The 25,313-nt window shown below is 60.4% G+C and overlaps 2 protein-coding genes across 11 annotated transcripts in view; both read right to left on the minus strand.

Moving 5' to 3' along the window:
* Window positions 1–1,780, minus strand: part of ODF2 (outer dense fiber of sperm tails 2) — a 32,849-nt gene extending 31,069 nt beyond the window's left edge. For 2 of the 8 annotated variants that reach the window (XM_084899883.1, XM_084899882.1), the window contains exon 1: window positions 1,602–1,780. In XM_084899883.1, coding sequence (XP_084756009.1) covers window positions 1,602–1,765 — 164 coding nt within the window. In that variant the 5' untranslated portion in view covers window positions 1,766–1,780. Of the gene's footprint in view, window positions 1–362; window positions 536–1,382; window positions 1,485–1,601 lie in introns of those variants that run through there. The other 6 variants (XM_084899885.1, XM_084899887.1, XM_084899888.1 and 3 more) reach the window with 6 other exon arrangements.
* A 13,308-nt stretch (window positions 1,781–15,088) lies between these two features.
* On the minus strand, window positions 15,089–24,847 carry CERCAM (cerebral endothelial cell adhesion molecule). 3 transcript variants are annotated; one of them, XM_084898048.1, is made up of 13 exons: window positions 24,245–24,847; window positions 22,773–22,883; window positions 22,525–22,642; window positions 21,434–21,568; window positions 21,074–21,278; window positions 19,663–19,782; window positions 19,275–19,351; window positions 19,071–19,177; window positions 18,808–18,940; window positions 17,135–17,262; window positions 16,760–16,963; window positions 16,172–16,424; window positions 15,089–15,537 (listed from the first exon to the last, which is right to left on the minus strand). In XM_084898048.1, exons 1-12 carry the CDS (start codon window positions 24,439–24,441, stop codon window positions 16,172–16,174), a joined length of 1,788 nt encoding a protein of 595 aa, XP_084754174.1. In that variant the 5' UTR covers window positions 24,442–24,847; the 3' UTR covers window positions 15,089–15,537. The 3 variants fall into 3 exon arrangements, with proteins under 3 accessions (XP_084754174.1, XP_084754173.1, XP_084754175.1); XM_084898047.1 differs by having other exon boundaries at window positions 15,089–15,527; window positions 16,156–16,424; window positions 24,245–24,846; XM_084898049.1 differs by lacking the exon at window positions 24,245–24,847 and adding an exon at window positions 22,972–24,198 and having other exon boundaries at window positions 15,089–15,527; window positions 16,156–16,424.
* Window positions 24,848–25,313: the final 466 nt, after the last annotated feature.

The raw sequence follows: 25,313 nt of genomic DNA on the forward strand, positions 1-25,313 counted from the left end.
GGACTCCTTGCCAACTGCCACATCCACCTCCTGCACCACTGTCATGTCCTGACCCCTGTCTTCTTTCAGAAAGGATGAGCCTGTGCTCCACTGAGACAACAGTGGCCCTATTCTGCTACCAGGAACTGGACACCTGGGGGGGGGGGGGATCAGGCAGAGCTGAGAATGGATGCATGCATTTTCTTTTTCTCCTCCTTCCCTTTAAAAAATGATTTCCAAATATTTTGGTCCATACTTTCAACACACCGAACAGAGAAGCTGAAAAGAGAAGCCTCCTACAAGCCTGGCCTGGGGGAGGGGGCGGGGGGACCCCTGACCATCTTCCCTGCCCTCGGGCGGAGGCGCCCCCGCGTTGGCAGTACCTGGGGGAGCCGCCTGAGGATGAGGCAGACATGACCAGGCATCAAAGCCGCAAAGGTGGGCAATTGGGTCAGCAGGCTCTGCTCAAGGGGACTCAGAGGGGCTTGTCAATGAGAATCTCAGGGGCCGGGCATCAAACGTCCTCTCTGAGGGGAGGAGGGTGGAAGCTTTGGGGGTGGCAGTTGGATGAAAACTTGGGAGGCGCTCCTCTCTACTGTCCAAGTCGCACAGCAACTGTCCTGCCAAAGTGGGGGGAGAGAGGAGAGGCTGAGCGACCTAAAGGGCTGCGGTGGGCGCCAGGGAGCGGGGGCGGAGCTCCCCTCCCCTGGGGGGTCGGGAGGCGGGGCCTCGGGGAAAGGACCGCCACGCCCGGGCCCCACCCAGGAGGGACCCCTGGGGGGCCACCGGGGAGAAAACCTGGGGTGCTGGTGGGAGAGAACCACGAGGCCCCAAGTGGGCCCAAAAGGGCCGCAACCAGCGCCGGGAGCTGGGGGTGTGTGGGGATATTCGTGGCGGGGCCGGGGCAACAGTCTCCTAGGAGAAGGGGCGTTCCCGGTCAATAGCTCCCGGGAGGACCAATCGTATTTGAAGGAGGGAAGAACGGAGCGACGGGGGGCGCCCGGCCGCGAGTGGGGACCGCCGAGGGGGAGGGGAGAGGCGCTCGGTCGCAGCGGCGGCCGCCGGGATCCGGGGTCCGAGCGAGAGCGGGCTCGACGCCCGGCCGTGCGGGAGGCGGAGCGGGACCTGGAGCGGGTGGACCCGGGGGCGGGGGACGGCGCTGCGCCCGGAGATGGGCAATAACTGCCGTGCGAGGAGGCCCCCCGAGAGGGAAGGGCGAGCCCGGCGACGCCCGCGGGGGGCCGGTCTCCGGCAGCCGAGGGGCGACCACCCACCAGCGGGCACCAGGGGACCTGTTTCTGCCCATAGAGGAGGGAAGGCGACGCCCTGCCGGAGGGCAGCAGAGGAGCGAGCCGAGCCCCGCCGGTCGCAGGTGAGGAGGGGGCGGCCGGCCGGCCAGTTACCGGGAGGAGAAGGCCCGCGCCGGTGGGCGGGGCGGGGCCGGGTTCTGACGGGAGCGGGGCCGGCGGCCTGCGGGCCGGGGCGGCGGTGGCGGCGGGGGGACACGGGAGCGGCGACCCCGGCCGGGACCCTCGGGGCCACGGGGCCCGGCCCCGGCGGCGGCGGCGGCGGCGGCGGCGGCGGCGGGACGCCCCGGGTCCCGCCCGCCGGCGGCCTCTCACCAGGAGCGACACGGCTGCGCCCAGAAACGCCTCCTTATGAAGTCGTTGAACTCGGAGGCCAGGGTCGTGCCATGGAGACGCCGCGGCGGATGTAGTCCTGCTGCAACGGCGACTCCTCCCCGCTTCCGCCTCCTTTTCCGACACCCGGTCGGGAGCTCGCCCATTGGCCAGTTCAAACCCCCCGGTGAGCCTCTCGGGGATCGCCATTTAGGCCCGGACCCTGGCGTCACAGAGACGCCCCGCCCGCCGTAAGCGCCGCCTACTTCCGGCCACGCCGCCCGTCGCCATGGAGACGCGCGACGCCGCCGGCGGCCCGCCCGGCCGGCCCTGTGGCCCCAGGGTTCCGGCCCTGCCGCCCCCCTCCGCCTTTCTGGCCCGGCCCGCGGGCCTCCTCGGGTCCCAGAACTCGGAGGGGCGACAGAACCCTAACCGCTCCATGTAATACGTTTTTAGGAAACGGCACAGAACAGGTTGGTGGCCTGAGCGGCGCCTGCTCCTGGGATCCAGCCCTGCCTCTCCTCCTCTGCGGTCGGTACAGACGTGGGGCCGGCCTCTGCACACCACCCTCTCTCCCCTGTCTTTGTCCAGACGTGAGGGAGGGCCCGAGCCCCCCTGGCCCCTCACGGAGTCCTGTACACGGAATGCCACTGAGTGTACAGACCTTCTGTGGTGGGGTTTTCGCTGAGCCGCCATCTTCTCAACTATGTTCCACTGTCAGCCAATCGTGAGGGGCTGTCACGTGGCTGGGGTTCCGCCCTGGGTTCTGAGAGACTTCACCATCCTCCGGGCCCATCTGGCTGCCGGTTCCCTGACGCGCTCACCTCCGAGGCCTCCCCGCACCTCAGCCGGGCCCCTTTAGGGCCACACAGCTTATGTGCCCCACATTTTAAATTCCAACTCCATCCTCTCCAGACAGACCTGCTTTTCTGCCTTGCTCTCACAGTCATCTTTCAGCGTGAGGGAGCTTCCCAGTCCCTTTGACCGGTTCGTTTTCTCCCTGGTGGATAAACGGTGGGTCCCCAGTCCCTGTAACCCAACCATCGGAGGCTCTGCGAACACCGAGCCCACAAACCACTGTCCGGCAATTGTTCTGTTTGTCCCCAAACCCTCCCCCTTCCCCTTCCCCACGGTGGCTCTTCCAAACCTTCGCCTCTTCCCCATCCCATACTCCGACTCTTCTCCTTCATAGAGAAAAAGAAAGCCATCCAGTGGGTACCCTCCCCCTTCTCCCTCCCTCCCCCATCTTCCTGTTCCGCACTCACTCTTCAGAGGAAGAGAAGTCCTTACTGCCCAAGATAAACTCCCTGCTTCCAGGCCTAGGTCAAACACCTCTGAAAAATGTCTCTTGCTAGCCCCAAGATAGACTTGCTTGTCAACACTCCCACCTTCATTGAAGCAATAAGTCCCTACTATGTGCTAAACCCCTAGAGGCGAAGGGCACTAGGCCGACACATCCCCCAGTCTGCGAGGGGCCCACAGCTGGCCGCCATAACGGGACCAGATAACACGACTGAAGCTTTTCCCTGCCCACCCACTGAAGGGTTTTGCCTCTGTGAGTTTTCCCTCCCCACCACCTGAGAAGGCTCCTTCCACGCCAGTGCAGTTCTTTGGGGCTTAGAGCTGGGTAGGAAGGAGGAGGAGAAGGGAAAGACCAGGAACAAGGAGGTGTGGGGGTAGGGGTGCCGAAGAGAGGGCACAGGGACACCTGGCGTGTGTCAAGAACGGGGTGAGAAGGGAAAGAGGAATTTTAGAAGTACAGGTGTCGTCTGGGTCCCCGCCCCTTTGTGGAGTTTGGGAATTGTAAGCACTTGAGCTACTCTGCTGTTTCTCTGGATTGCTAGACGGTGTGTTCTGAATGCAACCCACTCTAAGCCTGGTCAGCAATGGCTCCTTTCTTTCTTTTATTTAATACATTTTTATTGCTTTCAGAAATAGGAAGGGTGAGGGAGAGAGATGGAAACATCAATGATGATGCAATTGCACACCCCCTACTAGGAATTGAGCCCACAACCCAGGCAGGTGCCTGACCGGGAACTGAACTATTACCTCCTGATTCATGGGTCGATGCTAAACCACTGAGCCATGCCGGCCAGGCAATAATCATGACATATTGGTTGGAAAACAGACTGCAGAATGGGGTGTTTAGTAAGCCTGTGCAGGAGCTTGCGGGGAGGGAGATGAATATAAATTCATGGAGAAAAAGACTGCAAATTTTGGTGGAAGATACATGTGTATTTCTTATGTTATATATTACATTTTGGTAATTAAACATGTTTTTACTGTAAACCATATATCAAGAGGTTATGTCATGTGTTGTAGTTTGCTGCGGCTGCCACAACGAAGGACTGTTCCCCAAACTGAGTGACTAAACAACAGAAAGGCGCTGTCTGCCAGGTCTGGAAGCTAAAAGTCTGAGGTCAAGGTGCCAGCAGGCCGAGGCTCCCCCTGCAGGCGCTTGGGAGGGACCTGTCCCGGCCTCTCTCCGGCACCTCTCAGCTTCCAGTTGGCAGAACTTTCAGTGTACACCTCGTGTTGTCCCTGTGTGCATGTCTGAGTGCAAATCTCCCTTTCCTTTTTTATTTATTGATTTTGTGTGAGAGAGAGAAACATCGATTTATTGTTCCACTTATTTTTACAATCATTAGTTGATTCTTGTATGTGCCCTGACCAGAGATGGCACCCACAATCTTAGTGCATCTGCACAATGCTCTAACCCAGTGGTCAGCAAACTTCGGCACACGAGTCACATGCGGCTCTTTGGCCCCTTAAGTGTGGCTCTTCCACAAAATACCACATGTGGGCGCGCATGTACAGTGTGATTAAAACTTCACAGCCCATGCGCAGAAGTCGGTTTTCGGCTCTCAAAAGAAGTTTCAATCACTGTACTGTTGATATTTGGCTCTGTTGACTATGAGTTTGCTGACCACTGCTCTAACCAACTGAGCTACCCGGCCAGGGCCAAATTCCTCCTTTTTACGAAGTCAGCAGTTATACTGGATTAGGGACCCACGATATCCCAATGTGACCTCATCTTATCCACGTTCATGTACAATGACCCTGTTTCCAAAGAAGGTCACGTGCTGAGGTTCTGGGAGTTAGGACTTCGACATTTTATTTTATTTTATTTTTTATTTTATTTTTTAATATATTTTATTGATTTTTTTACAGAGAGGAAGGGAGAGAGATAGAGAGCCAGAAACATTGATGAGAGAGAAACATTGACCAGCTGCCTCTTGCACACCCCCTACCGGGGATGTGCCCGCAACCAAGGTACATGCCCCTGACTGGAATCGAACCCGGGACCTTTCAGTCCGCAGACCAACACTCTACCACTGAGCCAAACCGGTTTTGGCAGGACTTGGACATTTTAACTGTGGGGGACACAATTCAGCCCAAGCATGGTGCAGATGTTCAGTTTAATTATGTATAATACAACAGCCTGGCCAGTGTTGTTCCGTGGTTGAGCACTGACCCATGCACCAGGGGGTGGCTGGTTCGATTCCCAATCAGGGCACATGCTGGGGGTTTCTGGCTCCATCCCCAGGAGGGGGCATGCAGGAGGAGAAATAAAAGAGATCGGCATTTTTAAAACCAAAAGCCACTATCTCAAAATGCTAACACTGGCAATTTTCTTTTTCTCATTCTGTTTATTCTTAAAATAAGTAAAAATAAATATTTTCTATTGCTTTCAAAGAGGGAGGGAGGGAGAGAGAGAGAGAGAGAGGGAGAGAGAGAAACATCAATGATGAGAGAGAATCACTGATCAGCTGCCTCCTGCACGCCCCCCACTGGGGACCGAGTCCACAGCCTGGGCATGTGCCCTGACCTCCTGGTTCACAGGTCGGTGCTCAGCCACTGAGCCACACCAGCTGGAGAAAAAGACTGCAAATTTTGGTAGAGGATACATGCGTATTCTGTTTTTTTTAATTTCAACAATGAATGAGAAGTAAAGGGGGAGCTGCACCTGCAGCTGAGCCCAGCCCCTGTGCAGCTCACAGCCTGAGCCCTCCGGCTCCCACTCCAGCCTTTCCATTCGCCCAAGGGCCTTGTTACCAGTTCTTTCCACCCAGGAGCCTCCTCCAGGGACCTGATGCAACTCCCACGCCAGGCCCGGGAGAAGGGATCCGGCCCCGGAGGGTCTGGCTTTTTCTCCAGGTGAGGAGAGACCTCGGTCCCAGGTGCAGCTGGAAGGGAACATTCCCGTGGGCCCGGGAGGTTGGCTCCTCTTCGCCTCGGACTCCCACTCCCTGGCCCTGCCTCTGAGGTTGGACGGATGCTGGGCTCAGCGGAGAGTCCTGGTTCCCCAATCATCCGAAGCAGGGCTCTCTCAGCTGAGGTCCTTGCACCAGCACCAGCAGCAAACCAAGGAACTCATTAGAAATGCAAAGTCTTGCCGAAACCGGTTTGGCTCAGTGGATAGAGCATCGGCCTGCGGACTGAGGGGTCCCAGGTTCGATTCCAGTCAAGGGCATGTACGTTGGTTGCGGGCACATATCCGGTGGGGGGTGTGCAAGAGGCAGCTGGTCGATGTTTCTCTCTCATTGACGTTTCTGGCTCTCTATCTCTCTCCCTTCCTCTCTGTAAAAAATCAATAAAATATATTAAAAAAAAAAGAAATGCAAAGTCTTGGACTCCCCCCCCCCCCCCCCCGGCAGACCTACTGAATCAAACTCTGGGGGTGGGGCCCAGCAGTCTGTGTTTCAATAAGTTCCCCAGTTTGAGAACCACTTCCCTGACCATTAGGAGGCATCTTAGAGGGCAAATCTTGTGCCCCTTCATTTTGCAGAGAGGATAGGCCTGGCTCACGTGGCACCGACAGTTAAGTGGCATTGTGGTGGCACTGCAAGTTAGGCCATTGGTTTCCAGAACCCCCACTCTTGTTCTGACTCAGGCAGACCTCCAAGTCCACCCTGATTCACCCCGACTGTCTGGAAGGTGACTGTGAGCCACCAATGCAGCACTCCCTCTGGCGGGCACCGTGCCGCTTGCTTCAGCTCATGAATCCTCGTGCTACACAGTAAGATTGGTGTGAGGGCTAGCCCCATTTTACAGAGCAGAAAACTGAGGCTAGAGGAAGGTCAGTACACTTGCCCAAGGTCACAGAGATTGAAAGGGCTGAGACAGAACAAAAGCCAGCTTTCTCTGTCACCAGGGCTCAGGTTGTGGCTAACAAGATCACATCAAGGCCCGGTTGGTGTGGCTCAGTGGTTGAGCTTGAGCCAGGACCAAGAGGTTCCCAGTTCAATTCCTGGTCAGGCCACATGCCTGGGTTGTGGGCTTGATACCCTGTGGGGGTGTGCAGAAGCCAGCAGATCAATGATTCTCTATCATGTTTTATGTCTCTCTCTCTCCCCCCTCACTGAAATCATTAAAAAAGAAAAAAAAGGCAACATCAAGGTTTGCAGAGACTTCCACCGTCCAGGGAGGGCCCCCTCCAGTGTCTACAGTTCACCTGAGAAACCAGAGGGAGACAAAAAGCTTCCTGAACAGCCTGGATGGCGTGGCTCAGTGGTTGAGCCTCGACCTATGAACCAGGAGGTCTCGGTTTGATTGCCAGTCAGGGCACCGCTGTGGGGCATGCAGGAGGCAGCCGATGGGTGAGCCTGTCTTGTGCCGCGCCAACACGGCCAAGGGTGACCCCTAGGCGGGGCGGTGAAGGATTGAGAAAGACGAGAGAAGGAAAGCTGGGACTCCGGAGAGGATCCAAGATGGCTGCTCGGGTATACACCTAGCCGCAGCAGCTCACAACAATTTCAAGGGAATACAACTAAAATGTAGAGTGGACATTGCCCAGAGCTACAGGTAGTCGACTGACTGAAAACTCTATAATAGGAAGGAGGGAGAAAACCAGAAGGAAAATCAGAGGAGCTGAAAAAAAGCCTAAGGTACGGAGACATGCTGCGCGCTCGCACGCACGCACGCGCGGAGAAGTCGCAGCCGGAGAGGAGGAGAGGGCTGGGTGCTGCCTGGCGTTCCCTAGCAGGAAGGAAATAGAACCCCCAGCCTGGGCTGAACCCCCGAACCGGCAGCGCTGAGCCCCAAGTTATGTGCCAGACCCTGGGGACCCAGGCTCCGGCAGGGGGAGACAATCCCGGGGGACGGCGAAATGCGGGGCCCCCCGGAGTCGCGCGCACATGGCGCGCAGAGGACTGAATGTTGACTCTGATGCTGGATTACCCTAGCCGGAAGAAACAAAGCCTCCGGCGGCAGCTCTGAGCCTCAGTCCAGACCGCCCAGAACTCCAGGTCTGGGCCAGTCCCTGGGGACCCAGGCTCGGGCAGGGGGAGACGGAGCTGTGAGGTGGAGTCCTGGGAGCGCGGGGAAAGGCCGAGCCCCCGGAGTCGCGCACACTGTGCGCAGAGGACAGTCTGTTGACTCTGATCCTGGACTCCCCTAGTGGGAGGGAGAAAGAAAGCTCCAGACTGGAGGAACGCCACGAGGAGCAGGAGCCCCTGCCGGACACCGGCCAGCCGGGCGCCAGCAAGGAGCCGGGCGACCGGGCCCCCAGTGGGGGGGGTGCCCCTGAGCCTTCGACTGCTGAGTGCTGGCAACGGAGCCAAGGACAGGGGCTGCTTCCTGGGCGGCGCCGACCCCGGCAACAGGCTGGAGCAGCGTGGGAGCCCGCGGAGAACAAAGGGGTGCCACAGGCCAACCTGCTGAGCTCCCAGGACAAGGAGGAAGAAACCAAAGAAGTTCTCAATGTGAAGAAATCAAGTGAGAGCAAATGATAGTAAAATTACTTAAGAAAGAATACAAAGAAGATCTTGAAAAATCAAAGACTAAGTCAGAACTCAATGCACCAGCCAACATTGCAACATAAATGCGTTTTGTTTTTTTTTAAAAAAGAAAAAAAAAAAAAAGAGAGAAAAGGGACAGAATGTTGGAACAGCGGCGACCAGGCCTAGAGTGGCCAGGCACAAGGCAGTGGCAGCTGGGCCCGGAGCAGCAGTGGCCAGGCCCCAGAGCAGCAGCAGCCAGAACAAGAGCATCAACGGCCAGCACTGGAGCAGCCAGACCTGGGGCAGTGGCAGCCAGGCCTGAGGCAGAGGCGGCCAAGCCCAGGGTGGCCAGTCCAGGAACACCCAGACACAGAGTGGCTGGGCCCGGAGAAGCCCGGTCCAGAGCAGCCGGGTTGGGAGCAGCCAGGCCCAGAACAGCAGTAGCCAAGCACGAAGCATCCAGGCTGGGAGCGGCCAGGCTCGGAGCAGCCGGGTCGGGTGCGGCCAGGCCCGGAGCAGCGGCGGCCAGGCTGGGAGCGGCCAGGCCTGGAGCAGCTGGGTCTGGTGTGGCCAGGCCTGGAGCAGCGGCTGCCAGGCTAGGAGCGGCCAGGCCCGGAGCAGCAGCTGCCAGGCTGGGAGCATCCAGGTCCGGAGCAGCCGGGTCTGGTGTGGCCAGGCCCGGAGCAGCGGCTGCCAGGCTGGGAGCGGCCAGGCCCAGAGCAACAGCTTCCAGGCTGGGAGCGGCCAGGCCCGGAGCAGCCGGGTCTTGTGCGGCCAGGCCCGGAGCAGCGACTGCCAGGCTGGGAGCGGCCAGGCCCGGAGCAGCCGGGTCTGGTGCGGCCAGGCCCGGAGCAGCAGCTGCCAGGCTGGGAGCGGCCAGGCCCGGAGCAGCCGGGTCTGGTGCGGCCAGGCCCGGAGCAGCAGCTGCCAGGCTGGGAGCGGCCAGGCCCGGAGCAGCCGGGTCTGGTGCGGCCAGGCCCGGAGCAGCAGCTGCCAGGCTGGGAGCGGCCAGGCCCGGAGCAGCCGGGTCTGGTGCGGCCAGGCCCGGAGCAGCGGCTGCCAGGCTGGGAGCGGCCAGGCCCAGAGCAACAGCTGCCAGGCTGGGAGCGGCCAGGCCCGGAGCAGCAGCTACCAGGCTGGGAGCGGCCAGGCCCGGAGCAGCCGGGTCTGGTGCGGCCAGGCCAGGAGCAGCGGCTGCCAGGCTGGGAGCGGCCAGGCCTGGAGCAGCAGCTGCCAGGCTGGGAGCGGCCAGGCCTGGAGCAGCCGGGTCTGGTGCGGCCAGGCCCGGAGCAGTGGCTGCCAGGCTGGGAGCGGCCAGGCCTGGAGCAGCCGGGTCTGGTGCGGCCAGGCCCGGAGCAGTGGCTGCCAGGCTGGGAGTGGCCAGGCCTGGAGAAGCGGCTGCCAGGCTGGGAGCGGCCAGGCCCGGAGCAGCCGGGACTGGTGCGGCCAGGCCCGGAGCAGCGGCTGCCAGGCTGGGAGCGGCCAAGCCCGGAGCAGCTGGGCCTGGTGCGGCCAGGCCCGGAGCAGCGGCTGCCAGGCTGGGAGCAGCCAGGCCCAGAGCAGCGGCTGACAGGCTGGGAGCGGCCAGGCCCGGAGCGACCGGGACCGGAGCAACCGGGCCCAGAGCAGCCGGGTCGGGTGCGGCCAGGCCTGTAGCAGCAACAGCCAAGTCCAGAGCAACTAGGTCGGGAGCGGCAGTGACCAGACCCGGAGCAGCTGGTTGTGGAACGAACCAGAGCAACAGAGGCCAGGCCCGGAGCAGCCAGGCCCGAAACAGCTCGCTCCTCGCCTGTCCCTGCCCACGGCTGCCTCTCAGACATGGCTGGAAACTTTTGCGGGAACTTGAGGGTCTGCTGAATCAAGTGATGAAGGCTTAGATCTGGATGTGTTGAGTTAGTATAGCGCTGGGGTGTTGATCTGTGAGTGCCTTGGGTGGGGCCTGGATGAGGCTGGTTGACCTATTTGAAAATGTCTTTTGTGTGAAGTGTATCATTGGGCATGTGGAGGTATTATTGATATGAGAAAATACTAAGTAACAGATTTACTATCTGAAAAGGGATTTACTATCGGGGAAAGGGAGGGAGGAAGAGACTGAACATAAACTGTGCACCTATGGATGAGGACAATGGGGGATGGGGAGGGGGCAGAGGGTGGGGTGGGAACCTGGTGGAGGGGGGAAGAAATGAGGAACCTTTGTAATAATATGAACAATAAAGATTGATTTAAAAAAAAATAAATAAAATAAAATCATGGAAAAAAAAAAAAAAAAAAGAAAGCTGGGACTCCGTGGGTCGCTGCTCACCTGATGGGGACCCAGCAGCGCCACAGACCATAAGCCTGTCTTTGTTTTATAGCCGATGCCACGAGGCTCAGTAAGGGTGCGGTCAAGACGTTTACAGCATTCTCGTGGGTTTCAGTCCTACTCCATTACATGCACCTGGCCAAGCCTTGTTTACTTGCGGCCCACAGCACTCAGGCACGTGGGGCCAGGGTTCGGAAGACAGGTTCACGCTCACAACTCCAGCTGCTGGCTGTCACTGTGTGGGAGGCTCTGCCCTCCACCTGGGGCTTGCACGTGGCCCCGAGAGGACTGTGCCCTCTCATCAGCCCGAGGCTTGAACCTGTGCAAACACTGTAGCCACGCCCCACGCTCATCATTGATGTTCCTATCTCCTCCCTTCCTCTCTGAAATCAATAAAAAAAATTTAAAAAAAGCATGCCCCCTGAACAGGCAAAAACAGTTGGCAAACAGCCGATGCGCAAAAGCCGTTGCCACTTACCTCTAAGAAGCCCCTTGTCCCTTGGTTTGCACACAACTGGGGTGGGGGGCAGAGCGGAGTAGCAGCTCTCCCCCAGGAGGAGGTCAGTAAACACGGTCCTTGCCCACTGACCCCATCCCACTCCTTTTGTTCCCCCCCCCCCCCCCCCGCCCGCCTCCAAGCAGCAGTGAGCCTCAGGCAGCAGGGCACATAGAAACCCAAACTATTTGCACAGCCTCTGAGTAGTTCTGGTGGCTCAGAGGTTGAGCTGGAGTTAGTCTTGATAAAAATTTCACAACACATTCTTCATAATACAAATTCAGATGAGAAGTTATAGTATAAGTTTTAGGGAAGATATTAAAGCTCAGTTTGTATAAAACTTCCACATAAGCCCTAGCTGGTTTGGCTCAGTGGATCGAGCATCAGCCTGTGGGCGAAAGGTCCTGGGTTCGATTCCGGTCAAGGGCATGTGCCTAGTACCTCGATTGCAGGCTCCTCCCCAGCCCAGACCCTGATCAAGGTGCATGCAGGAGGCTACCAATTGATGTGTTTCTCTCACATCGGTGTTTCTCTCCGTCTTTCCCTCTCTCTTCCACTCTCTCTGGAAATCAATGGGAAAATATCCTCAGGTGAGGATTAAATAGATAATGAAGCGTGATGCTGGATAAAAAGGAAGACAGCACCGAAGCCACCTGCTGTTTGAGTCCATCCGGATGACAGTTTGGAAAAGGCAAAACCAGGGATGGAAAGCCATGAGCAGTCTCCAGGGGCTGGAGCGGAGGCAAGAGCTAACTGCAGACGGGCACAGGGGAGTGGGGAAGCCGCAGTTTTAATCGCATAGATTCCCTGTCTGCATTGTAGTGGCGGCAACATGACTGTTTATGTTGTCAAATATCATCAAACACATTATTATACAAAATGAGCTGTAGGTAGATAGAGCAGGGCTCCCAAATCTGTCAGCTCCTCCAAATGACCTGGAGTGGTCCGTTCAAACCAGTCAGGTGCCTTGGCCAGTGTGGGCCAGTGGTCAGAGCACCGGCCCATGGGTTTGATTCCATTCCCAGTCAAGGGCACGTATGTGGGTTGCAGGTTCGATCTCTGGCCCTGGTTGGGGCTTGTGTGGGAGGCAACCAATCGATGTCTCTCTCTCACATCTATGTTTCTCTGTCTCTTTCTCTCCCCCTTCTTCCTTCCCTCCCACTCTCACATAGATGGGGTGGGGAAGTGATCTTTAAAAACAAAAATAAAAAAAATAACTAGTCAGACTCCACCCAGAAGCTACTGGATCCGACCCTGCAGGGTGCCAGAGGGGCAGGTACCTGCATTTTAACAAGCTCCCTGGTCGGCGGTGCCGGAGTGTGCGTGTCAGGGCCCGGGCTCTGGGTCAGCACAGGATTTCAATGAAGCTTCTAGCTCTAGCCCAGACTTGAACCCTGAACTCCTGGTTCAGGGATCCAACCCCTACCCGGCATCTGTTCCTGGACCTCAAATTTGGCACGTCTGACCGTGACCTCCTGACCTGTCCGCAGACCAGCCCCACCGTGGTCTTCTCCACTCCAGCCCGTGGCACCTCCATCCTTCCAGGAATTCTGCCGACAGCGCTGCATCCTCCTCACCTCCTCCTCTTTCTCCCTGTCTCTTGTTCGTGTTGTTTGGTTTTAATTTCAAAACTACCAACAACTCTTCATCCAGCAGGACTCAGAAGGGGACAAGGACAACATGGAACCCCAGCCACAGCAGCGAGAGCACAGAGATGGCAGGTGTCGTGAGCAGTGGGCGTGGAAGGGATGGCCCAATGGTTAAGGTAGAACAGGAGGCAATGTTGGCACTGTCCACAGCCAGCCGTGGGGACCTGCTTGCTACTGGTCTTGTCACTCCCGGACCCAGGATGCTCCACGGGTCCCCAGTCCCCGTGCCCTTTCTCGCCTCCCGAAGGCCACATGCCTGCCAAGCGCGCACTCTGGCCTGGCAGCACCAAAAAAAGCTGGGACCGTTTGTGTTGGCCCAACTTCCGCCAGGGAGAAGATGCCAGGACGCATGTGCTCCAGGGTGACTCCATTTCTCCCTGGACGGACCTGCTGTCTGTGCCACCATGTGGTGTGAAGTCACCAGCCTGGCACACGGATCCCAGAATCATTCTGTGAAGCCAGGACCCTTCATGGCCAAATCCCTCCCCAGTGCTCAGCACGGGCCGTTTCTGCTGACCTTGGACCTCGGTCTGCAGAGCTGGAAGGCGGTGAGGCCCAGGGGCTCGCCGGCAATGCTGAAGAACGCCGAGGGGCTGGCCTGGGCCAGGGCGGCTCCTGGGGAAGTGTCTGCAGTGTCTTCTCTGGAAATTCCGTGGGCTCTACCTTTTCAGCACCACCCCCCCGACCCTGTGGAGTGAGGCACCATGTGTCTCACCTAAATGACTTTACCGGGTTGTGTCCCTATGTCTGCCCCACAGTTCACGCTCAGTACAGTAGCCAGGGTGATGGTGTTATAATCTAAGTCATTTCTCTGCCTGAAACCCTCCGGGGCTCCTTATCTCAGAGTAAAAGCCAAAGTGGCTTCCAAAGTCCTCTCTGCTCTGGCTCTGACCTTGGCTCCATCATCTCCAGACTGTGGCTCCTCGCTCCCTCTGCTCCAGCACACTGGCCTCCTTGCTGCCTTTTGAACCTGCCCCTCCTGCCTCAGGATCTTTGCACATGCTGCTCCCGTGGCATGGAATGGTCTTCCTTCAGGTCCCCCATCATGGGCCCCCTCACCTCCTTCAAGTGTTTGTTCAGATGTTAACTTCTCAGATCATACTTGACATCTCCTCCTTTTTTTTTTTTTTCTCTCTAGATCTTACCCTCTAATATTTACTTGTTTTGTCTGCCTCCCTCACGGAGGGAGCTGACATCTGTCTGTTTTATTTACTGCTGTAGCTCTGCTGCCTAAGCCTGGCCCATAGGAGGTGCTCAATAAACGTTCATTTTAAAGAATGCAGGGGAGCCTGGCTGGTGTGGCTCAGGAGGTCACGGTTCGATTCCCAGTTGGGGCACGTGTCTGAGTTTGCGGGCTCGATCCCCAGGGTGGGCGTGCAGGAGGCAGCCCATCAGTGGTTCTCTCCCATCACTGATGTCTCTCTCTCTCTCTCCCTCTCCTTTCCTCTCTGAAATCGATAAAAATATATAAATAAATAAAAGGGGGGGGGGGGAGGACACCGGAAGCCTGAAGAGAAGTGATAGCTCCAGGTCACAGCCAACCAGGATCAATGGCTTTCACTCTCAGAACAAACAAATCTTAAGCCCCACAGCCCTGGCCCAAGTCCTCCTCACAGCCATGCCAGGTCCTGGATCCGAAGCCGGACCAGATGGGCCTCGTTGCCAGGACAACACAAAAGGCAGCCCAGTCTCTGGGGGTGCCTGTCTGCAGTCCTGTGCTGCGGGGGCCGAGGCAGCCCCCTCCCCGCCCCTCCAGCTGCCTGAGTGCAGGCATGGAGACGGTGGCTAGATCTGAGGGGAGGGGTGGGGCGCGTGGAAGAAGGCCTGCAGTCCCAAGCAGAAGGGCAGAACACAGCTGCTGCTGCTAACCCACAGCACAGGGACGCATTTCCAAACGCTCCCGGCTCCCTTCCCCGACCAGCAGAGGGCGCCCTGGCCCACGAGGTCCAGGCGCGGCCACCTAGCGCCCTCTGGCGGCCACCCTGGTTCAGGCCAGAGGGGAGCCTGATCTCCCCAGCCACTTCCACCAGAGGGTCCCAGCTCCACAGGGGAAGATCCAAAGGCAGGAGGCATCAACAGCCCTGGGTCTGGCCTAGGCCCTCCCTGACCTGCAAGGTGAGGCCTGTGATGCCCTTGACAGGCCCAGAGGGGAAGCACTCACTGTGGGCTCGGCTGCTTCCCACCCCACTTTACCAGCCAGTAGACGCCCAGCCACGTGGGCCTGACTCCGCCTCCAGGCTGCACTCCCCTCTCTGTCCCTCCAACCGCTCGCTCACCCACAAATTTAGACCTCCTGACAGGCAAAGAGGCTCAGCCATGAGTTAAAAAACGTAAAGTGCAAACACCAGCTGACTTTATTGAGGGCCTCCTGGTTGCTGGGTCCTCCTCCCGCCACCCTGCACTTCCCGCTGGCTGGGGACCCAGGCTTTGAGCTGGTGGGCAGGGCAGCTGAGGTGGAGGTAAAAGGGGGGGCCCCCAGCAGCTGAGTCCTCGGGGAGGGAGGGCCCCTGTGTCTGCCCAGCCTGAGCCTCCCTCACGTGCCTCCCGCAGGCCGTGAGGCAGGCAGGCGGGGAAGAGGGCCTGCGGGCGCTGCCCTTCCATGCCGTGACCTCAGACATGGAGACGCATCTCTGGTTTCTCCGATGTACGATGGGGCCAGGGGGCAGAGTGGCCATGCCCAAGGCGGCTGCTGGTTTCCCCTGGCCTGGTTCCTGGTGGCGGCTCCCGCCAGCAATCTCCAACTCTGCTCCCGGGACAGCACTGGCCTCTCCTGGGAGACACAGAGCTGGGTCAGACAGTGAGAGGCAGGCACACACAGGCAGATATAGTCAGAGACAGACAATCAGAGGTGAGCAGAGAGGCACCAGATACAGAATCAGAGAGAGCGAGAGGCACCAGATACGGAAAAACAAAGAGCCAGAAACAGACAGAGAGAGAGAGAGAGAGAGAGAGAGAGAGAGAGAGAGAGAGAGAGAGAGAGAAAGAGAGAGAGAGACAGAGAGAGAGAGAGAGAGAGAGGTAGATGGAGAAATGCAGACAGCCCAAGACACAGACAGAAACACCGTCAGAGAGGAAGAGAGAGAGGGAGAGACAGAGACAGAGACAGAGACAGCGAGGGAGAGGAGACAGGCTGAGAAGGAGGAGAGAGAGAGACAGAGAGAAAGAGAGAGAGGGAGAGGAGACAGGCTGAGAAGGAGGAGAGAGAGAGACAGAGAGAGAGAGAGAGAGAGAGGGAGAGGGAGAGGAGACAGGCTGAGAAGGAGGAGAGAGAGAGAGAAAGAGAGAGAGAGAGAGAGAGAGAGAGAGAGAGAGAGAGAGGGAGAGGGAGAGGAGACAGGCTGAGAAGGGAGCACAGACCGGACGCAGGTGCCATGAAGGGGGAGGACACCCAGGCCCGGCCGCACCTAGAGCTCGTCCCGGGGATGGGGACGGAGGCTGTGGCCGCTGCTGCCAGCCAGGTGCAGGCGGGGGCCGCGGAGGGTCTTGTGAGAGCCGCTCCAGCTGGTGAGGCGGCCGCTGTCGTCGTCCCAGAGGGAGGAGGTCTCGGTGTCGCTGAGCCACTCGGCGTCCCCGGCGTAGTGCGTGGGCTCGGCGAGCAGCGGCCGGGCGGAGAAGGCCTGCAGGTCCCGGGGCCAGAAGTGCGCCTTGTACTGCTCACTGGGCGGGAGAAGGGGGCGGGGGAGCGGAGGGGCCGGGTGAGCCCGCGTGCAGCCTCCTGCACCTCCCACCCTCCCCATCTCCACCTCACCGCAGACATGAGGCCTGGCTTCCCTTACACCCTTTTCCAGACGGGGAAACTGAGGCCCAGAACTGGAAGTCGCCTCTCTAGAAGCCTCATGGCCAGCAGAGCCCACCCCTCGGGGAGTCTGCCTCCAGGGCGAGGCGGGGCTCCTGGACCACGCCTTGGCGCCTCAGTCTCCCCACCTGCCTGGCCAGGGGGTGTATGACTAGCTGAGGCGGGCCTGCCCTGCCCGCCGCCCCCCGAGACTCACTTGGGGTGCTGATCGAACATGATGGGCAAGAACTCGTCCACGGGCAGCATCCGGCGCAGCGGCTGGGAGGCCAGCAGCTTGCGGGCGCCGGCCAGGCTCAGGGCGTAGGCCAGCGTCCAGTAGGAGTAGCCGGCCACCACCAGGCGCGGCAGCCCCTCCACGGCCACCTCCTCCTCGGGGTTCACCTGCTTCCGGCCGAGGTAGCTGCAGGCGACATTAGGGTCCCGGGAGGCACTGTAGGGCCTGGTGTGTCCCAGGACCAAGCCCGCCCTCCAGCACCAGGTGGGGGAAAGGAAGGCTCCAGCAGGAGGCAGACACCGCCCCAGGCTGCCCTCTCCCTTGCCCGGGGGGAGGGGGGGGGTGCCCACTGCCTACATCAGGTCCCACGGAAGCTTCTCTGCCTCCACCTCCTCCATCAGCCTCTCCAAACGCCCCTTGAAGTTGCTCTGGAAGCGCACGTCGTCCTCGAACACCACGACCCGGGCCAGGCCCCTGGCAGCCACCTGTGGTGAGAGGCGGGGGTGTGCGTGTGCGTGTGCGTGTGCGTGTGCGTGTGCGTGTGTGTGTGTGTGTTAGGTTCGGGCTGTCCCCTTCCGCCTGGCTAACACTGACCCCTCCCTGGCCTCATTTGCATGCCAGCTGCTCAGTCCCGGCCACGTCCCTCCGCTGCTCCAGAGCCTGCAGGCCCCCACCAGGGGACTGAAACCCCAGCCTGCTCTGGCTTGCAAGGCCCCCCACACCCCTCCCAGCGCCCAGCAGGCTCACGATGGCGAGGGAGCCGAGCTGCATTCGCTGAGTGCCGCCGAGTCCCCGGGGCCACAGGGACCCTCAGGGGCAGCGCACATGACGGCCCTGGACCGCAGTGAGGAGAGGGAGGGAGGGGAAGCCACGGGTCCGAGGACACGCAGGCCGCAAGTGGCAGAGCCCGGATCAGGACCAGCACCTGCTGGACTGCGGGGCCCAGGCGCTCACTGGGCCTCCTGCGCTTTCCTTCCTAAAAGAGGCCGGGCGGGCGGGCTGGGGGAGACCCTAGCCCCCAACATGGCTAAGAAAAAGCACTTTCCGAAGCGTTTGGAAGTGTGAAAGGAACATGAAATCAGCTCAGCAAATGTGAAATGTACATCCTGTGTCAGTCTGTTCAGAGGCCTGGGAACAACGGAATAGAAGCTCACACACACACATTTTGGCAAAGAATGAAAACAAGGAGGGAGTTTGCACCGCCTCCGGCAGGGGGCGCCCCTGGGGCCAGTGTCCCCGCGGTGGCCTCTCAGAGTCATCACACCCTGGCCCTGGACTGAGGCCCTTCTTCCCACCCTGGACACAACCTACTCCTTCCTCCTCTAGGCCTTTGCTCCTACTGTGTGTGTGTGTTGTTTTTTTCTCCTACTGTGTTTTTTTGTTCCTACTGTGTGTGTGTGTTCCTACTGTGTGTGTGTTTGTTCCTACTGTGTGTGTGTTTGTTCCTGTGTGTGTTTTTTTGTTCCTACTGTGTGTGTGTGTTCCTACTGTGTGTGTGTTTGCTCCTACTGTGTGTGTTTTTTTGTTCCTACTGTGTGTGTGTGTTCCTACTGTGTGTGTGTTTGTTCCTACTGTGTGTTTTTTGTTCCTACTGTGTGTGTGTTTGTTCCTACTGTGTGTGTGTGTTTGCTCCTACTGTGTGTATGTGTTTTTTGCTAAGGAGGCCCTTCTCTTCGCCTGTCAGTGGCGAGGTGCATGCGGGCCCCACACTGAGCCAGAAGCCCAGGCCAGCCCACACACTAGGGCAGCCTGCGTACCTCCTTCAGAGGCTGGTGGATTTTTCCTTGATTCCAGTGCCCGCTCTGGTCCCTGAGCCCCAGGAGGCCAGGGCTGCATATTCTCTGTATTCTCAGAGAGGACAGTGCCTAGCACAAAGTAGGTGCTCACAGAGAATGACCGGGGTGTAGGGTTGGACAGGTTTAAAGCTGCGGAGCCTTTGCTAATGTATTCGACCACCACCCTTCCCTCCAGGGCTGGGCAGAGCAGGAATGGGGGCCCTGCTCCCCGAGGTGGCGAGGGGCGGTGCTCACCTCCTCCCAGATGGCGTGGTGGCTCAGGAAGCAGCCCACCTCCCCCTTGGTCAGCGAGCGGCCGGAGTAGGGGTCCTGGTAGCCAGGGAGCAGGTCCACGCCGAGGCTCCTCAGGACACTGCTGTTGAGCGTCCTGAGGAGACAGGTGTAACGGGGTGAGGGCGCCGGCCAGGGACTCCAGTGGCCCACACTGCCCCCCGCTGCCCAGGGCCCCCCAATGGCCCACACTGCCCCCCCACGCCCAGGGTCCCCATGGGCCTCACCGGCCATCCACAGCGTCCACCACCCGCCCGGAGATCTCCATTTCCCAGAGCGAGCTCAGCATGCGCTCCCGCCTGTCGGGCCTGCGGGCCAGGCTGATGACAAAGACCTGGAGGAGGCAGGGGAGGGGGAGGGGGAGTGGGTGCAGGGCAGGGGAGGGGCCCACCCACCTCCTGACCCCAGTCCTGCAGGCTGAGGGAACTCACCTCATCAAACCCCATCGTGGTGGGACGCTTCGTGGGCCGGGACACATGAGCCGAGGCCCACATAGGGGGCCCGTCCACTGCAGAGGAGAGCACCCCAATCACGAGCGCCTTTGGCAGTGACCCTGGAGTCCTCCCCCCTCCCCCACCCCATTCCTGCCCCTTCGGCAGAACGCCCAGCAGGAAGGGCCCTCAGAGATCACAGGGCCCGCCTGCCTCCATCGTACAGATGGGAAGACTGAGGCCCAGTGGAGAATGGGACCTGCCCAGAGTCAGGGGAGGCGTTAGGGGTGAGGCTGGGACCCTGAGTTCGATGCCAGGCAGGCCTGAGCCCAGAAGGGGCACAGGGAGGGGGGGCGGGGCAGCAGGCGGGCCCGGCTCCAGCCCTCACCCAGCGCCTCCAGGATGAGGTGGACGAAGTTGACCCGCTCGTCCTCCAGCTGCTGGTGGGCCTTCACGGGGACGTTCATGTACCCATAGCGGTGCTCGTTGCACACATGGAGCGGGACTCCTGCGGAGAGAGGCTGGCTGAGGGCCGGGCAGGGCTCTCAGACCCAGCCCTGCCAGGGTCCCGAGTGAGTCCTCCCCGGGGCTCTGGCCCCACCTGTGGGATTGGGAAGGGCTGAGCTAAAAAAAAAAAAAAAAAATTGGAGGGAGGTTTCTGCTGAGGCGGTTTACTCATTTGGATGGTGTTTCTGGAACACCTGCTGGTTGCCAGGGCAATGGCCGTGAGCAAGACAGACAGAGTCTGCAGCCTCAGGGGCCAGGAACAGGCCAACTCCGTGCGCACAGCCAGCGAGACAGCCATAGGAGACCACGTGGGGGCGCCACGGCTTCCTGTCCTCAGTCTGCCTCTGCCCAGATCCAGCCCCAGCCAGCACCTCTGACCCCAATCCCTGCACTTCAACCCACACCCTCTCTTGCTCCCTTCAAACTGGCCTCCACTGGCCGCCTTTTCGTTTCTGCAAGACCTGCCACCATTACTGTAATCACTGTTTACTCTCTATCCGCTATGGACTGCGAACTCCTCGGGGGCAGGGGCACGGTATCCTGTGGCCCAGTGGTTGAGCATCAACCCATGAACCAGGAGGTCATGGTTCAGAGCATGTGCCTGGGTTGCAGGCTCGATCCCTAGTGTGGGGCGGGCAGGAGACACCCAATCAATGGTTCTCTCTCATTATTGATGTTTCTTTTTAAAAATATTTTTTTATTGATGTTTTACATCGAAGGGAGAGGGACAGAAAGTTAGAAACATCCATGAGAGGGAAACATCGACCAGCTGCCTCCTGTACACCCCCTACCGGGTATGTGCCCGCAACCAAGGTACATGCCCTTGACCGGAATCGAACCGGGGACCTTTCAGTCCGCAGACCGACGCTCTACCACTGAGCCACACCGGCTTCGGCAGGGCTCATCATTGATGTTTCTAACTCTTTCTCCCTCTCCCTTCCTCTCTGAAGTAATAAAAATATATAAAAAAAATATATAAAAACAAGCAAAACCACTGTTCACCAAACCCCTCACACTGCTGGCCAGTGAGCCTTGGCTCATGAAGCAGTGGAAGCAATGAAACAAGACATTCGCTCCTCCTCCCTTTCTCTCCACCCATTTGTCTCTCACTTCTGACACGTGACTTGTGTCCTTCCTGCGTGTCTGCACCGCAGACATGGGCAGCTCCCCTGCACACAGACACCCAGGCCACCCTCTGAACCGCGGAGCGGGCAGGCATGCGAAGCAGAGGGGACAGCACCTGCGAAGGCCTGGCGGCTCCCAGGGAGGGATGGGGGGGGGGCGGTCCTCACCCGCAGCCTGGCAGGAGAAGGCGAAGACGATGATGTCGTCGAAGGGCCAGGTGTAGTTGGGGTGAGGGGGGTGGAAGGCGAGCTGGGCCGCCCCCTCCGCCCGCAGGGACACCAGGAAGGTGGAGTGGACCATGGGGACCCGGAAGCAGCCCCGGCGCTGGCGGTTCTTCGTGGGGAAGTACTCGGCCGTGCGGCGGTAGTAGCCCTGGGGGAGGGTGCTCTGGGCAGTGAGGGGGACCCTCCGCCCCGAGAACACTGCTCCCTGCCGAGGCGCGCAGACCCCAAGGCCGCCCGGCCCTCTGGTCTCGGGGTCCCTCCCCCCAGGACGCCCAGCTCCCTGAGGCCCCAGCCCGGCCTCACCTGCGGGGTGATCCCGCACCAGAAGTTGGAGTAGTAGGTCTGCGAGTCCAGCATCGGGGCCACCACGGGCAGCCCCTGCTCGACCAGGAGCCGCAGGGTCTGGTTGTTGGTCAGAATGTTGTCGGTGTCTGCAAACTGTGAGGAGGGCGTGTCACCGACCCCGGCCTCGCCTGGGTGCAGCCGCCAGGGATTCGCTGAGTGGGACCCCTCCAGACGGCCAGGCTCCCAGAAGCGGCTCTCAGAACCCAGTGGGGGACCCCTCGGGAGGCCTAACCTACAAACTACAGATCTTCTGGACCAAGGAGCCAGTCTGGGGCGCTGGCTCAGAGTTTGGGTCCAGACATAAGAACTGAGCTGCTCGCCCAGCCAGTGTGGCTCAGTGGTTGAGTGTCCAGCCATGAACCAAGAGGTCACGGTTTGAGTCCAGGTCAGGGCACACGTCTGGGTTGTCCCGCTAGATCCCCAGTAGGGGGCGTGCAGGAGGCAGCCGATAGGTGATTCTCTCTCATTGATGTTTCTATCCCTCCTCCCCTTCTCTCTCTGGAAATAATACAAACATAAAATTTAAAAAAAGAACTGAGTTGCTGATCTAAGAACTGTCTCAGAGATCTGACTTGGGGAGTAGATCCACAGGCCTCGTCTGAGCCCTAGTTTGGGGAACTAGACTCAGTATATACCATGGAGTCTGTCTCAGGGATCCAGGCTTAATATCCAGCCTGAGTTCAATCAAGCTCAGGGACCCAAGCTCAGGATCTGATTTCTTTTTTTCTTTTTCTTTTTTGAATATATTTTATTTATTTTTTACAGAGAGGAAGAGAGAGGGATAGAGAGTTAGAAACATCGATGAGAGAGAATCATCAATCAGCTGCCTCTTGCACACTCCCCACTGGGGATGTGCCCGCAACCAAGGTACATGCCCTTGACCGGAATCGAACCCGGGACCTTTCAGTCCGCAGGCCGACGCTCTATTCGCTGAGCCAAACCGGTCTCGGCAGGATCTGATTTCTGACCCAGGCTGCTAGCCTGCAGGAGGGGGTCACACCAGAACTTCTGTCAGAATCAGATCCCAGGCGAAGGCCAGGCTTGCTTACCAGGATGTAGTCTGCCCCCGCGTCCCTGGCAAAGGTCAGGGCTTCCTGCCTCAGCTCCATCAGGAACTGGTGCCTCTCTCTGGTCCAGTGCTTGGGACCCTCTTCGTCCGGGTAGGGCCTGAGGGGTAACGACATGAGATGTCCCGGGGTAGACGCCTCCTCCTGCAGGGCCGTGCACGGAGCCCTGGCTGGGAGCCTGTGGCTTGGACTATAGCTATTGCCTACCCCCCCCCCCCCCCGATCACCACCTGGGCTCCCCCTCAGGCCTCCACACCACGGCTGCGTAGTCATTGCCCACGGCGGCCAGCCACTCCTGCAGCATCTCTGTGGTGTTGTCCACATTGTGGTCCGTGGCACACCTGGGGACACAGGAGGAAGAGGGGTGAAGGGGGAGCAGCCACAGAGGAACCAAACCCCGAGGCGACCTTGACTCTGCAGCAACCACACCTGCGAGGCTGGCTTCTCCCAGGAGCCGGCAGGAGGTGAGCTACGGAGGAGGGGCTGAAGGGGGCAGCCAGGTGCCCTCACAGGTCTGTGACCCCCGGGGTGACCGAAGGCAAGTCCCGCCCCTCTCGGACTTCACCTTCTTCCTCTCTGACTGTACGATGACCAGCAGGCCGAGGAAACAGCTGGAGTGCATCTCCAAAGATGGAGCGCACCTCGCTCTGAAGAACACACGGCCACACCTGTTACCGTCCCTCCTTCTGTGTGGCCGCATCAGCCCCGCCCCGAGGGGGGACTGGACGGAGGAGCTGATGCTTCTCTCTGTGGGAAGCTGTCAGAGGGCTCACACGCACTGCGTGTCCTGGGAGGAGCGGACACAGAACACGCTCTCCTCTCCTCTGGAAGGCTCCCACGGCCGAGTCGGGGCGGGGGGGCTCGGTGAAAAGCCAGGTTTTAGGTGGCACTGTCCCTTTAAGCCAATTCCCCAGAAATGAAGACTAACTACGTGTCAGGTCCCGTAGGGGTGGGAACTGGGAGCTCCCACACTGTGGTAATTGTGGGCGGCCTCCCCAGGCCACGGCTCCACCCCCAGCCTGGCGGGCTGTGAGGGGTAGTTTGTCATCTCCCTCCTTTCATCCCCAACCTCAGCGTGGGCTCCTCCCTGTTCGCTGCCGCAGGCTGTGGCCTCTGAAGCCGGTGCTGGTGGGGACCCCTGGGGGTGGGGGAGCAGCGGGGGCACTGCCATCAGCTGGCAGGACCCGCCCCCTGCAGCCTGGGACCAGCCCTGCGGGAGGGGGAGCGGTCGGACTCCCCTGCAGAGCAGTCTGGAGCTCAGGGCTGCCTGCACCCCCACTGCTACCCGGGAACCCCCAGACCTACTGATGCCTGCCACCTCAGGCCCCAGGGGGTGTCTGCTGTTCCTGTCTGCTCCCTCCAAGCCAACAACCACAGGTCCCGGGGGGCTGAGCGTGGGCACTGACAGCCAGAGGGGCCCAGCCCGACTCACACCAGAGGAGGTGGCAAGAGGAGGCGCAGGGGCCGGGCCGGGTGTCCTAGGCCAGCGCACGGCCTCGGGGGTCAGCCTCCGGCCTCGGGGGTCAGCCCATGGCCTCGGAGGTCAGTCTGCAGGGCCAGGGGGACGGTCCCGCCTGGGGCCGGGGGCTGACCAGGGCCTGTCTGCGGGGGAGGAGCCTGCTGGGTGGGTCCGGCCTGGCGCAGAGGGCCTCGCTGGAGCTGGGGGCGATGCCCGGGGGGTGCCCGCGCCCGGGTCTCTCACCAGAGGGTCAGCCGGGCGCGGGGGTAGTCCAGCCGCTCCAGCGCGCCCAGGTAGTGCGGCAGCGAGTGCGCGGCATTGCGGGCCAGGACGGCCAGGACCACGGCGGGCGGCGGCTCCGCGAGGCCGGTGGCCGGGAGCCGCGGGCCCAGCAGGAGCAGGAGCAGGAGCAGCAGCGGGCGCAGCGGGGCGGCGCGCATGGCGAGCTCCGGCGGCGGCGGCGGCCCCGGGCTCCGGGCTCCGGGCCGCCGAGGGGAGTGGGCGGCGCGGCGGGGCCGGGGCGGGGCCGGGCCCGGGGTGGGGCCGTGGCGGCCCAGAAGGGAATGGGGGTAGCGTACCCCCCCAAAGTGGGGTCCCACTCCCCACCCCTATTTGGGGGCTTTCAAGTGTCCTCTCCTCGGCCGGGGGGACGCAGGACCGGGGCCCCGAGGGCCGCCCCAGACGCGCCCGGGAGCAGCCCCCTCCCGGCGGGGCGCCCGCGGGGGGGCCGGGAGGGGGGCGGGTCAGGGGTGACGGCACCGAGCCTCCCGGCGCTGCGCACGCTCCTCTCCAAGTCCCTGGGATGCAACCCCCGAAATCGAGTTCCCGAGGTCCCTAACCCGGCTTCCTTGGCCCAACGTCCGACCCACGGACCTCAGCCACCCACCCAGCCCCGGACAGGACCCGCTCCCCGCGGCCGGCCCCGCCGCGCGCCGCGCGCCCTCTGGCGGCCGCAGGCGGAACCGCAGAGCCCAGCGGCGCGGGGCCCTGACCTGGGCGCCGTCCAGCGGCGGCCGGAGCCCGGCGTCTCCCGCGCGGCATCGCCCTCGCCTCTGTCGCCGGCACCGGCGCTGCTTCGATCCTTTAAGAAAACAAAGTTCACTCTTAGCCCGAGGCAGAGCCAGGAGGCACCGCGCAGCCCGGGAACACAGCCTCCCCTGGGGATGAGCTGGGCTCTCTCAAAAACATTTTTAATTGTACCCCCTGCACGCCCCCTACTAGGGATCGAACCCGCAACCCGGGCATGTGCCCTAGACTGAAATTGCACCTGGGGCCCTTCAGTCCACAGGCCCAAGCTCTATCAGCTGGGTGA

The sequence above is a fragment of the Pipistrellus hanaki genome (assembly GCF_964339955.1).
Source record: "Pipistrellus hanaki genome assembly, chromosome: 11".
In the NCBI taxonomy this organism is placed as follows: domain Eukaryota; kingdom Metazoa; phylum Chordata; class Mammalia; order Chiroptera; family Vespertilionidae; genus Pipistrellus; species Pipistrellus hanaki.